At 39.2% G+C, this 14,761-nt stretch overlaps 1 protein-coding gene across 1 annotated transcript; it reads left to right on the forward strand.

Moving 5' to 3' along the window:
- The first annotated feature begins 235 nt into the window (after window positions 1-235).
- Window positions 236-13,798, forward strand: gucy1a1 (guanylate cyclase 1 soluble subunit alpha 1). Its single transcript, XM_084715276.1, has 8 exons — window positions 236-605; window positions 842-909; window positions 2,708-2,796; window positions 3,778-4,493; window positions 7,049-7,534; window positions 9,874-10,017; window positions 12,154-12,308; window positions 12,602-13,798. The coding sequence occupies exons 1-8, from the start codon at window positions 348-350 to the stop codon at window positions 12,738-12,740; spliced, it is 2,055 nt and encodes a 684-aa protein (XP_084571402.1). The 5' UTR covers window positions 236-347; the 3' UTR covers window positions 12,741-13,798.
- Window positions 13,799-14,761: the final 963 nt, after the last annotated feature.

Raw genomic sequence — 14,761 nt, forward strand, 5'->3', positions numbered from 1 at the left:
TGCTGATAGGTTGTTCAGATACACCAGCCCCACTTGCGCATGGATTGGCCTACTGCTCTTTTTTCTCCAGTTTCTCATTGGCTTTTGGCACTGATAGTTCGCTGCCATCATTTGCCGGTGCAGTGTTCAATGAATATTGTATGCGCGCTCTGGCTTTTGATGCTGCTGATCATTTGAATCGGCGCGTCGCGAGGAGGAGGACAGTTGGTACCCTGGATCATGAGCAGCACACCAGCAGCAGCAGATGATGGAATTTCTCCCAGAGACCGCAGAGACAGCTGCTTCTCCACCAGGACTGTCTCCCACCGAAATTAGATAATAAGAGAGAAGAGCCAGGAGATTACAAGATGTTCTGCGCGAAGCTGAAAGAGCTGAAGATATCAGGAGAGTGTCCATTCTCCAGCAGCAGCAGCGGCAGCAGCAGCGCCAAAAATAATGAGCTCGGAGACTTTGAGGAGCGCTCAGCTGACGCCGCGGATTTATTGCCTATTTCTAAGGACGTGCACGGAAAAATAGGTGAGGATCTACCTCAGCAGAAGAGCAGCAGAGCCAAAGTTAACCTGCACACACTTGGGGAGAGCATCCGAAAACTGGCATGTCCTGAGGTGAGTTTAAAAAAAAAAAAAAAACATTTATTAATATTCACCTCGTGCAACTACATGGGGGGGGGGGGGGGGGGCTGCAATTGTTTTCGTCTGCCTCTAACGCACAGACAGCACGCCTGTTTCTAAAGATATGGTAATCCTGCTTTTATGTATTTAATTTCTGGGCACTGCTCCTGTAATTAAAGCTGCTGTTGCCAGACGATGACCTTTAACTCGCTCAACACTTTGTCACACAGTTTCAGAGGCTGCATACTGCCCTCCAACGAATGATGAGACTATCAGATCACACCAGGGACTCCGACAGGTAACACGTGTATGAGTGGAAATACAGCTGCCACTGAGACATCAATAACAACCACACTACACGTCTTAGACTGATATAATTACACTACTGCTGCTGTAAATGCCAGATCTTTACAAAACAGCATGCGTTCCCAACAACAATAATGATGTTACAGCCACATCTGGAGTCTCTGTTTAGCCATAAGATCCCTTAATTTCTCTTTCTCCTGGATGCAGACTCAGGCTGCTATGGATACCCAGAGATGGAAAGAAATCCGCTGAAAAACACATCATTATAGAAAATGACAGTACAATCAGAACTCAAACAATTTGTTGTTTAGCTGATCAAATCTGCAAATAGAGCTGCAATGATAGATGATTAATATATTAGTCAGCTGAAAGAAAATTAATTGTCAACTATTTTGAAAACTGATCAATCATTTCAGTCATTTTTCGAGCAGAAATGTCAACATTTGCTGGTTCCAGATTCTGAAATTTAAGGATTTGGGTTTTTTTTTTTGGTTTTTTTTGACATTTTATAGACTAAATGATTAATCAGTGAATTGAGAAAATGGCAGATTGGCTCACATATGATATTAAACTGAATATACTGTGGTACTGGACTGTTGGCCAGAAAAACAAAACAAGAAGACTTGGGCTTTGGGAAATTATAACAGGCATCTTTCACTTGTAGGCAAACAATTAATTGATTAATTGAGAAAATATTTGGCGGTAGAGCTGCAAAGAACTATTACTTTAATTAACAATGAATCTGTCAATCTTTTTCTTGATTAATCAATCTTTGTTTGGTTCATAAAATGTCAGAAAATTGTCAACAAAATGTTCATTACTGTTTCCCAAGGCCAAGGTGAGGTCCTGAAATCATGGATTTAGTCACACACACACACACACACACACACACACACACACACACACACACACACACACACACACACTCCACTCTTATTCATAGTGGAGTGCAGAGGATATAAATGAACAGCCTGCAGAAAAGGAGCTGTTCTGAAGTTTAGGGGTACAGCTGTGGATACTTCTGATACTTCTGTATCTCTTGCCAGATTGCAGCAGGGTAATGAATGTTGTCTTTTAGTATACTCCCACTTCCTCCTTTTTTCAGCATCACTAGGCTAGCTTCACTTTATTTTTCAACAGTCTGTACATCATGCCGAACCATTTCTTTACATGAGTTGGTGACTGTTTTCTTGAATCACTGCTGCAGCTGCACAGTAAGATCATGTAATAGTCCAAGTTTATGGAGAGGCCTTGAGACACTCATGAATTAAGCATCTTAGCAAATTGATTTTTAGAAAGACATAATTAATCAGTGAAAAATAAAAAAATATAAACATGAGCATACATTTATGGAATGTTTTATTGGGTCCTTGGACGCTTGGGGGATAATAAGGCATTACTGTATAAGGCAATTGACGACCTTTGCCTAACAGTAAGTCTCCCTTACCTCAAATGTCATGTGTTGTCCACAACCCAAAGACACTCAGAGGACTAAAGAAACCACAAAATAGTCACATCTGAGAAGCTGAGTGCAGAGAATTTGAACATTTTTTCTAAAAAAAAAGAAAAAAGAAAAAAAGGACTCAAAGTGATTAACTGATTGTTAATAAAAAGTTGGCAATTAAGTTAATAGTTGACAACTAATCAACTAATTGTTGCAGCTGTATTTGGCAGATTAACTGATCATGATGCATAATCATATAGTTGCTCATGTATTTCACTGACTGAACAAATAACTTGGTCCACTGAGACTGGCTTCTGTGTCTGACTGATATTTGTTATCTTTCCAGTCCAATTGTTTGCTGTACAGACTGTCAGAGTTGCAGTGATGAACCAGAGCATTTAGTGGACATGATGAACATTTACTCAGCCAAAACAGGTAACGTGGAATATGATGCTCAGATCAAGCCTTCCTAAGTCCCGCCCCTTTTTGCTCCCTGCTCCAATAACAGTTGAGCAAGCTTTGGTCGGCTTTCTCCTTTCCTATTCACTGTATTTAGATATGTGCTAGGATTGTCTTTGTTGTAAAGAAAACCAAATATTGAAGATGGTTCAAAGATGTTGCTGTGGCACCTGTAAAAGTGACATATGGTCACATCTTAAGGTAGCCAATGATAGCAAAATGCTAGTTAACTAGTTAGCCAATGATTGACGTGGATTAGCTAGCTAGTTAGCAGTCAAATGTAACTAGCTAGCTCACAATTGATGCTGTGCCCCAAATCACGCACTCATTCACCACTCCCTACTCAGTATCTAGAGATTGAACTTGAAATTGAACTTGAACTTGAACTTGAACTTGATTTCTTTGTTGAAGACTATATACTGAGGTCACTATATAGCAGAGAAAAATCACTTTCAAACACTACTTGGGTAATTTTCTATTTTCTTTCTTCTCAAAACTGAATTATAACTAAAAATGAATTTCTTGATATATTTATTTTATCTTGTGAAATAGTTTCATCTACTAAATCTGGCCAGTGAAAAATTTCTCTGTTTTACCCGTGACGTATACTATAACTATATGGTGAAAAGAAAGTGATTTTGAATACAACTGTATATTAGCTAGCTAGTTAGTTTGCATTTTGCTAACATTACCTAACTTAATATGTGACTATATATATCCCCTTTTACAGCAATATCTTTTAAGTATCTTCAAAATATGGTTTTCTTTTCAACATAGAGAGTCTAGCATACAGCATATCTAAGTACAGGAAACAGGAAAGGAGAAAGTTTACCAAGGTTCTGCAAAAAGGGATGGGTCTTAGGAAGGCTTAATGATAAAACAGGTCATTTCTATTAGAAAAAAAAAGTGTACTGGGGGCTTCATGTCTTCACCTGTTTCCCTTTATGTATCCGACAGGAATCCAAATGGAAGCCGTGAGAGTAGCTCTTGGCGAGGAGCTCTTCAACATGTGTTATGAGGAGGACGGACACATTTTGAGGGTGGTGGGGGGAGCTCTCCACGACTTCCTCAACAGCTTCAACGTCTTGTTGAAACAGAGCAGCACGCCGCCCAACCCGGACAGAGAGGATTGTGTAAACGAACCTTCGGTGCTGTGCTTAGACAAGGATCTGGGTCTGCTTACTGTCTATTTCTTCAACCCCCCCTCGACCACTGAGCTCTTTTTCCCTGGAGTCATCAAAGCTGCTGCCCGCCTGCTGTATCACACCACTGTGGATGTGTTGATTGACCCCCCAGGTGCTAAAGACAGCATCTTGCAGTCCAGCCCACAGCCCAGCCTTCTGTACACAGTTGTAGTTAAGGATGCTAAAAATCTGAGCCCCAGTCCGCTGCGGGCGACCTCAGCTGGGACCCTTCCTACCTCTCTGTTCTCCACCATCTTCCCCTTCCATCTGATCCTCGACCAGGACTTGGTTCTGGTGCAAATCGGACACGGGCTTAGGAAGAGACTGACCAGGAAGGATGGACTGAGGCGGTCTGCTACCTTCCAGGAACACTTCTCTATTGTCTCTCCCCAGATCAAATGTACCTTTCAAGGTATTCTGACCATGTTAAACACACAGTTTATCATTCGGATCAAGCATGGAGTCTCCAGCACAGACAACACAGGGAAGGTATGTCAACACATTACATGAAAAGTAACATCACTGACTAATGAGGCAGAAAAGGTCTTCCGGATATGTCTTAGTATAAAATTGACTAAGATGGAGAGAAAAAAAATCAGGCTGTTTATAAGCAGTGGAGCTTATTAGTGATGGACTTGGGTGCACTTGGCCTGAGGTAGAGATCAACATTATACCCCCAGCGGACATCAGAAGCAAATGTCAAACCATTTCATCCATCAAAGGCACAGCCATGCTCATGCTATTTATGTGCGGGTGCACAGCAATTGGTCGCCATGACAAGGGGAAAAAAAGGATCAGTGAGTAAACATGGCAGTAGTATAATGGCTAATGAGCTTCAGTCAGAGATTCCTCCACTTACTACCACCCTAGTCTTCCAGTGGTAGTTTTAACCTTAGTAGCCTCAGAGTCCAGTTAAAACGGGTAAAAATAACTCAGTGGGTGAGCATAAAGCAAGTGTCTCAGTCTCCGTCCATCTGGAATTTATGATGTATTACTCAGCTGACAAGTCCACTGTGAACAAGCATGACTGAAATGTCAACAGAAGTGGCACGTTCAACATGAATTATGTCACAAATTTCAAAATCCTGTGAACGTATTTCATATCCACAGCTACTGTTGACAGGCATGCCGTCTCTGTGAGGCTGTAATAGAAAAAAAAGCTGTTAGGACCACCTTTACTATCAAAAGAGCCATTTTGACCGAAAAAGACAAAGGAAATCTGTCTGGAGTCACAATTATTAAATTCTCTTTTTTCTCAATGACTCTTCTTTTTTTGAGAGAGAGTCAGGACCAGCTACCACCAAAATTTCAGAAAAGTCACTGAGCTGTAGACATAGGCTATTTTAGTTTTTATACAGTGTATAAGCTACACATTTTTATCATTGAAGAATGTCACAGTCATTTTAGGCCTACAATAATTATAAATTAAAATTAAAATGTTAATTTTCTGTCAAAGAAACAGGGAGCAACTGGAGAGGAGCAGGGGAGCCGCAGGTTGCTGACCCCTCTGTTAGTGGGATAACAATATTTTTCAATTTTAGCATCCATGGTGAAGTAAATGTAATAACTGGCACAAGGGTGGTGTCAGAATAATCAGTATAGAATGAGAAGGGTGAAAGCATGTGCTTCTAAAAAGATACTTATCTGCTTACCAGCTTTGAATCTCATTGGACTGATCACAATAGGTGATTTAATACAGGGCTGGTTTGATACAATGACTGAAAGAGGAGTGTCACCGGTCCAGATTTGAAAAGTCACGTCAGACATTTCAAGCACAATGCACCAGACTCAAGATAAAGATAAAACTGTCAGACTAGGCAGTACTGATCTAGACTCACAAGTCAGAGAGAGACTGAGGACAGTCTCCCAGCTGTTGTTGCTAAAACTGGGTGGAAACAATTAGAGAGCTTAAAAAAAAACTCCACTGGCCAAACCAATCCAAAGTCCTTATGGCCCTTCACAGTGGAGCGGATATCGTGTGCCTGCCACTGAGGAGGATGAGAGCGGAGCATCAGCTACCTTGCATTAAGAAATTCCCAGATGTTTGGTAGACAAAAAGATCTCTGATTGTCGGGTATCACAAGACTATTGTTATACCAGTCAAGATGACGGTTTACAGTCAAGCTTGTGGCACAGTGAGGATTTATTAAGAAAACCAAACTGTTAGAGTGATAAAAAATACTTTTTAATCCTCGGCAGTCGTGGTGAAGTAATTCTAAAAACTGGCACAAGAGTGGTGTTGGAAATAATCAAATAATCTTTGGTTGTAATCAGAGCTTCAACAATTAGTCGATTCAGTGATTAGTTGTCAACTATTAAATTAATTGCCAACTATTTTGATGATTGATGAATCATTTTGAGACATTTTTTAAAGGTAAGAAAGTCTCTGTTATCAGCTTCTCAAATGTAGATATTTTGTGGTTTCTTTAGTCCTTCATGACAGTAAATTTTTAAATCTCAATTTTCTGGAATGGCATTCATGTTTAAGGTATTTGGTCATGGTAATCCATCCAACAAGACATTGAGGCAGATGAAACCTTATGGTGGTGCTAATAGTCAGAGGATCACAAAAGCCGGATAGTTTCATCCTCTGGTAACCATGAATGTCTGTGCAAAATTTCATGGTAATCGACAGCAACAGTTGTTGAGATATTTCAGCTGTGGGTAGTAATAAATGTTCTTGAATCAGATCTGATTTGTTTGCATAATTTCTGCTCCACGGGGACATAAATAGATCTTGTGGCTGACAGACAGCTGCATACAGCTGCCCTTTCAGAAATACCATGCAAATGACAAGTGTGCTTTTCTGTATGACAAGTGTTTAAATGTCTGTATATGTCTTGAGGGTGTTTATGTAAATGTGCATTGTATGTTTTTCTTCGTTTGACTGTGGGAAATTTATACTTAAAATAATAAGACTTTTTGTAACCTATACAGTAATCCTGATCAATCCTCTTTCAAAAAACAAAGTCATTGAGCTGCTAAAATTTCACAGTTCCACAAAAATTAACTCATCTCATCATCTGATTTTTTGTCCCTTTCAGCTCATGGACCTTAAAGGTCAGATGATCTACGTTCCAGAGTCCAACGCCATCTTGTTCCTGGGCTCACCGTGTGTAGACAAGCTGGAGGAGCTAACAGGCCGCGGCCTCTACCTGTCAGACATCCCCATTCATAACGCACTGCGTGACGTAGTGCTGGTGGGTGAACAGGCCAAAGCCCAGGACGGTTTGAAGAAGCGTCTGGGGAAGGCCAAGGCAGCCTTGGAGCATGCTCACCAGGCACTGGAGGAAGAGAAGAAGAAGACGGTGGACCTCCTTTTCTCCATCTTCCCCGGCACTGTGGCACAGCAGCTGTGGCAGGGCCAGACGGTCCAGGCCAAGAAGTTTGAGCGAGTCACAATGCTCTTCTCTGACATTGTGGGCTTCACAGCTGTTTGCTCGCGCTGTACCCCAATGCAAGTGATCACCATGCTCAATGAGCTGTACACCAGGTTTGACCACCAGTGTGGAGAGCTTGATGTTTATAAGGTAAGTTAATGGACTATAAGAGCATATTTCTGATCATTGTTTAGATTTGTTAGAGCTGGTGGCAAAGGTAAAACTTAAGCTTGTGCTTATTATTAGCCCTTTTAGCAGAAGCAACTGCTGAGGTGAGAATTCATGATCAATCTGAGAAGTAGCCGACATTAGAGAGTTACATTCACCGGTCTTTTACAAAAATGTACAACAAACCATTTGGATTTCAGTATCAAACATCAAGAAACTGGCAACGCAGGTGGTATCATGTCAAACTCAGCCCGTTCTACATCCCAACACATCAGATACAGCAGCTCGGTCAGTGGCCCAATGCTTCCCTTTTAGATTCATTCCTGGAAGCTTCCCTTTAGCGTTATGCTTAGATGTGGTGTTGAAGTCAGTCAGCATAGTATGAACAGCAACAAAGTCTGCATATGGAGGAGGTGGGGTGGATGGATGAGTCAAACAAACACAGGACTTTCACCCAGGAGACCACTGCTCATGTCCCGTGTTAAAACAACAGACAATGTTGACTTGTTTTTGACTTTTATAACACATGTAGCTTAAAGGCTCATTTATGCCCCCTTAACATGCAAAGATAGATACATCCGTTTCAAATGATGTAACTGTCATGCCCACATACTTACATGTGTCTTAGCTGGCATCGATGTTAAGTAATACATCCAGTGGAGGGTGCCACGAAGAAGAAGATGAAAAGTCAAAAGTTTTCTGACAACATCAAACATGACGACACCGGAAGAGGCTGTAATAACGTACCTCGTGAGAAAGGGGCAAAATTGGAGGCAGCGTTGTAGAGGGAGCTGGCCTGTGCGGCCATTAAATAGATCAGGGATGGAGAATTCTTTTCAGAAACTAACTGGTGACAAACACCATCATCTTTTTGTCCGTAACTGTAAGCTTTCATAAAATGTGTACAAATACGGACAAAATGAACACAGAGTACAGACAGAAGGGTTAGGGTTAGGTAATTACTAGTAACCAAGTAATTTTGGTGCCTAAACCTGACCAAACTGAAACCATTTCACAACGTTAACCATGTGTTTATTATTGTTACCCTGACGACAAAGGTCACCTGACTTTGCACTTTCCTCAAAAACGCAAAAATGTCAAGTGTAACTGGCTGTTGCATATTTATTACTGTTAATTTTTCCATGGAGCACCATGCATTACCGATGCATGAGTACGTAGAGCATAACGGTTTGAAGTGTAGGGTCACTGACCAAGCTGGTGTATTTGAAGAGCTGAGAGTGAGAACATGTTGGTCAAACTGTTATGGTTCTTGTTGAAGTGCAAAGTGTGAATGACATGATGGCCATGAGGCCTACAAATATCAGAATCAGCCTTTATTCTTCTGGATCAGACTCTTAAACTCCTCAGCACTCCACCATGAAAAATACTTTTATTTTCATGAATTATTATTAATTCACCCATTTACGGTATATAGTTTTTGTATATTGTATTTTGTGAGTAGTATAAAGGGAACTACAACTAGCATCTCATTATACAACATTTTGTTGTAAAACGTAAAACTAAAATCACCTAAAATTGCCCTTTGATGATTTTTCCAAGGTAACTATCTGCTGACAACACTGCAAAAACTAAAAATAGATCAAAACGTTAAGAATTAAAAAATATAAAAGTACAGTGGAGGAAGACATGCACTTTTCTGTCTTTTTGACTGATAAATAATTCAGTACATCAGGTCCTAGCATAGGGTGAATGAAGTTCAAAAGACCGACTGAGACTATAGCTCTACCCCGGTGTCTGCCAGAGGCTGCTAATCTACAGGGAGGTTGGATAATGTAATCAAAGTGTCATGGAAGCATAACAGAGAGAGCAGCATGTTTGACAAATATCTCGTAAAACGCTAGGAAGTCAGAGGTTCCTTCAGGACCCTGTTTCCACTCCACATGTACTGTATGAGCCTAAAAATAGTTTCACTTTGTCTCTGCCACATAGCTGATGAGTGCTCTCCGGTCCAGATTTGCACGTACAAAGAAGAAGAAGAAGAAAAAGAAACATCTGTGGACTTTTTTATATGACGAAGGATCAAGTACTGTTACAATTTAAGTTTTATTGCTGTTCAGTTTTTTGCCCTTTTCTCTTCTACGGCAAGATGGAGAGCAAGTGCAAAAGGATTTTGATGAATATCCACTTCACATTGTCTTGACATCTTTAATAAAGTTTAACCTTTCAGGTTTCATACTGTATAGACTGATAAAGAAGCTCTTGACTTCAGGTTGGAGGGTTCACAAACTGCTTTTCAAACCCTTTTTTCTGTGTCAGTTGCCAGGTTAGAAATCATTTTAATGATCATCCGATGTCCTCAGGTGGAGACCATCGGCGATGCATATTGTGTAGCTGGTGGTTTACACAAGGAGAGCGAGACCCATGCCGTCCAAATAGCACTCATGGCCTTAAAGATGATGGAGCTTTCAGATGAGGTTATGACGCCAACTGGAGAGCCAATACAGGTGAGGGTTAAGCACTGCTTAGTGTAATACTCACTATTCAGCATGACGATGTAACTTCCAGTACACAGAAAGTTTTCATACGACAGCTCTCAGGAGGTTTTCATTTCATTAGAAAAATCTTCCATTTGAAAGGAGACAACATGAAGTCCATGATAAGTTTTTGACGTCCAAACGCTTTGCCCATAAAGCAGTCATGTTTATAATCACTCTGTCAATTAAAAACATAAAGCAGTTATATTTCGACTGATAGTATGAATTCATACTTTATACCACAATACTGATTGATTAATTAAAAGTTACTACATTTTTCAAGTTTTGTAATTATTTTCCGTATCTGTAGAGAACTTAGTTAAACATTAACTAGTGAATAAATCAAGAGGTCTTTATCTATCTACAGCATGCTTCAGCATGTAATATTGCAAATACTTTATGTAAAGCTACCAGACCAAGAATTAAAAGTGATAAATTAAAGTAACAGCTCAAAACTAAGAGCTTCATCAATATCATCTTACCCAAACTAATCTTGCTAAACACAAATAAACAGCAAATTATAGGGAAATGTTTACAAAATCATGGCAAAGATGTTTTCCATCTGATGCAAACATGCAGATATAAAAAAATATGATTAACATATATCAAAAAAGTTTCTATGAAATCAGTAACTACAGTAGCTGACAGATTCAAAGACTTGTTTGCAAGTTGTGAAGTTTAACAAATGTTCCAAGTGCATTTCCTTCCTCATAAAAGTATTTTACACCATGCATTGCCTCTGTATATCCATGTTTACTTGTCAATAGTTGTCTTCTCTGCCCTGTTGTTGCATTGCTTGTAACTGGCACTAACTTTTGATGAGCGAAAATGAAGGCAGAAATAACGAGTCTGCATGGTACAAACAAAATGGGGACTCACTCATAAAAATATTGCTCCATAGCTTTAATAATGATCAAAAAAGACCTGTGACTGTTTTGGTTGATTGCAAGCATCTTTTATTTACATTTATCACTGGACAGTGACCTTGCAGTTCCTCGGATGGCTGGGCTCAGATTTAGAGACAAGGTGAGAAGCTCAGACATTGGGAGGGAGCTCAGAGTAGAGCTGCTGCTCCTTCGTGTCGAAAGGAGCCATGGGAGGTGGTTCAGGCATCCGATTAAGATGCCTCCTGGAAGCCTCCCGCTGGAGGTTTTCCGGGCACGTCCCACAGGGAGGAGACCCCGGAGTTGACCCAGAATTCGCTTGAGGGATTACATATCTCTTCTGGCTTGGGTACGCCCTGGATCCCCAAGAAGGAGCTGGAAAGTGTAGCTGGGGAGAGGGAGGTCTGAAATACCTTGCTTAGCCTGCTGCCTCCATGACCCAACCCTGGATAAGTTAGGGGTTAGGATGGATGGATGGATGGATGGATGGATGGATGGATGGTGACCTCTTGTAGCCATAGTAATTATGATGGAAGAAGTCAGGACTTATACAACTTATGAAAAACAATTAAATTACGTAACTAACATACTTATTTTTTTGACCAAACCATGACCTTACTAAACCTAACCAAGTACTTTTGGTGCCTAATCCTAACCAAAATTGGACTGTTCCACAATATTAACCACATGACAGCGAAGGTCTTATATAACAGAGGTCTAGCACTCTGGTCGCTGGTACTTTATAGTCATATATGTTGTTCTGGGAGTCACTCATAAATGACCTATTCTGTTGTTTACATATGAGGATGTGTTGAAAACTGCAGAGGGTCCCTTTAAACAGTAGTAAATCATGTATTTGCTGGGAACTATTCTCAGCAGTGGAATTTACATGCTAGCAAAGTGTTTACAGCAGCAGGGTGGCACATGTGGGATTGTTTGAAGAATCAATATTGTGGTTTTTTTTTTGAAGTTATCTTGGGATTTGTTGTCAATAAGAAAAATGTGCAACATAACCACAGCTATCCTTTACAAGTTTTATTATGTGAGACAGAAAAAAATGTGCGGACACCTGAGCAAATACAGCAGCTGTATTTATGCCAGTACCAACACTACAATCATAGATGGTTGATAAGTGGACATGCACTCTAACGGTAGGCCTACTGTTGATGAATAAAAGACAATCAGAGGCCTGAATCACGATGAATGTTGTATTTTTCCCTAGATGCGTATCGGCCTTCACACTGGCTCAGTACTGGCCGGTGTAGTTGGGGTTAAGATGCCACGCTACTGCCTTTTTGGAAACAATGTCACATTGGCCAACAAGTTTGAATCCTGCAGCCAACCAAGGAAAATCAACATCAGCCCAACAACCCACAGGTGAAATCACTCAGCTGGACCAGATTGCAAACACTAACTCTTATCTCCCTTTTAAAACATTTTATTTGACTGAAAACAGGGAAATGTCAACCATGTGAAATATACAGTTGTTAAACTTTCATGAGCTAATATTGTATGGTTTCGTCTGTTTCCAGAAGTGGTTGTCGCATAGAAAAAAAAGTGCTCTAAACAGGAAACCTAACTTTTAACAGAGCACTGTGTTTCCTCTCGTGTCAAATAATTTGCCACATTGTTTTTAGATTCATGTTTTATTTGTGTGCTCTCTGTCCCAGATTGCTGAAGGATCGCCCAGAGTTTGTCTTCGTTCCCAGGAGCAGACAGGAGCTTCCGGCCAACTTCCCAGAGGACATCCCTGGCGTTTGTTACTTTTTGGAGGCCTCCGTCAAAACTTCAAAACTGACTCTGAAATGAAGTCAAGCTGCTGCAGAGCCTGAAAACCATTACATGATGTGATGAAACGTAAACGTATCCAGTGAACACAGTGTCAACACCTTGTATAATTTGGTTTGGGTTGTTTAGATATTGATCATGTTGTCTATCAGTCAAACTCACGCAGCTGCTCAATTACAGAGCTGTCAAACATGAGTCTCGTCTCTGTACAATTATCCATTTGTACAACTGTAGCGGGGAGAAATGCTCCCTTAATTTTTTTCTTCCAGAATGAGTCATCTCTGTAAAAGTGGCTTTCTTTCCGAGCTCCCATCAGAGAAATATATGTACTGTTAATAAAAGGTTTTGAGACTGTTTTGTTCATTTAAGACATAGAAGAGATAAGAGGAAGGTTTGCTCTAAAGAAATTTAAATATATCATCATAATGTTGTAGAATACAGAAATACATTTTGGATGTTGATCCTCAATGTGATGTTGCTCAAAGGAGTGATTTATTTTAACAAGATTGTTTTCTGTAAATATCTGACTGGTCCATTCACATCTGTCCAGACTAAATACCTGCTAAAGCACCTCGGCTTGTTGGTAGCAGAAGAGATGAAGATTTAAAAGATGAATAGGTTTTGTGTGTTTCATAACAAATAATTTGGAAAAGCTTCTTTAGGAGAACAGATTCAGGTGCCTTATGGGAAGTATACAGGCAGGATCACAAAAAAGCATTTGCAGTTTTCCTCTTTAGATGTGGTTCAATATGAATTTACAGGTCAATAATCTGTTCCAGAGGTTTCTGGTTTAACTCACACTATACTTGTAATAACATGTAACTTAGACTTCCATTTTTTAGACATGAAGCATTCCAAGGTTGCATTTTCCGAATATAAGTAATATACATGTATTTTTTACTTTTTTTCCACTGTACACATGTTTATACTATATTTATTACTTTGGTTTCATTGCACACCTTTCCTATACAGCAGGAATACGACACAACAAGAATACAATGAATGTTGTACTATCACTCATAATGATGTGCTTTAATCATTATTGTAATGTAATCAAAGCGCAATAAATATTGACATTAACAAACTTAAGTGACTGACTCTGAAGTGTATGGAATATAGTATTCCATGATGAATATTGATATGATATGATATGATATGATATGATATATGATGGAAAGAAACTAAGTGGATTTACTCACATTATGTGGTTATATGTGTTATTACAATTTGGAGGTACTTTGGCATTTTAACTTTATACTACTTCATACTTCTACATCTACATTTCAGAGTAAAATATTAAACTTTTTAATATATTGCATACAATTATCTGACAGCAATAATTAGTTACTTTGAAGATTAAATTTTCATTTTTTCAGTAAACATTACATAACACAATGCAATATATATATAGTGAAAATTAAAAAAAAACCCATTATTCCCACTAATCACAAATCATATATTACATTGCAATCACAGTATATTACAACAGTATTATATCAGAATAATTGCAATAGGATTAAACAAACGATTAAAGAACCCATAAAAACACAAAGTTCCTATTTGTCCTGCCTTAACATTAAAATGTTATTTAGATGTTAAAACATAAATAATAGTCCATAATAATCAACAATGTGAAAGGCTTGCTTTTTAAAATTAAAGTCAACTTCTCTGATCATACTTTTCTATATTTTGATTTTAAATAGAGGATTCTAACTTAAAAACAGTTTTATATTGTGGTGTTTCTGCTTTTACTAAAGTAAAATACCAGAGTGTAAATAATGATTAAATATGATGTACATATTTGAGAGAACGTTTGCATTATAAAAACTCCCCTTTTACTGAAGGTTTTTGAACACATCTTATTATCTTATTAGATACGTTATTTTTGACTTAGAGTACGCAGATAATAAAGTCCACAGCGTCAAATATGTTGTACAAATGTAACGTTAGTTGCCTGCGGTGATTTCAGGTTCACCAGCATCAGCTGGACATCTCTACCTTCTCATTGGTCAGCGGTGTCTTACGTAAGATCATCTCTGACC

The sequence above is a fragment of the Lutjanus erythropterus genome, chromosome 3, assembly GCF_056507025.1.
Source record: "Lutjanus erythropterus isolate fLutEry1 chromosome 3, fLutEry1.hap2, whole genome shotgun sequence".
In the NCBI taxonomy this organism is placed as follows: domain Eukaryota; kingdom Metazoa; phylum Chordata; class Actinopteri; order Lutjaniformes; family Lutjanidae; genus Lutjanus; species Lutjanus erythropterus.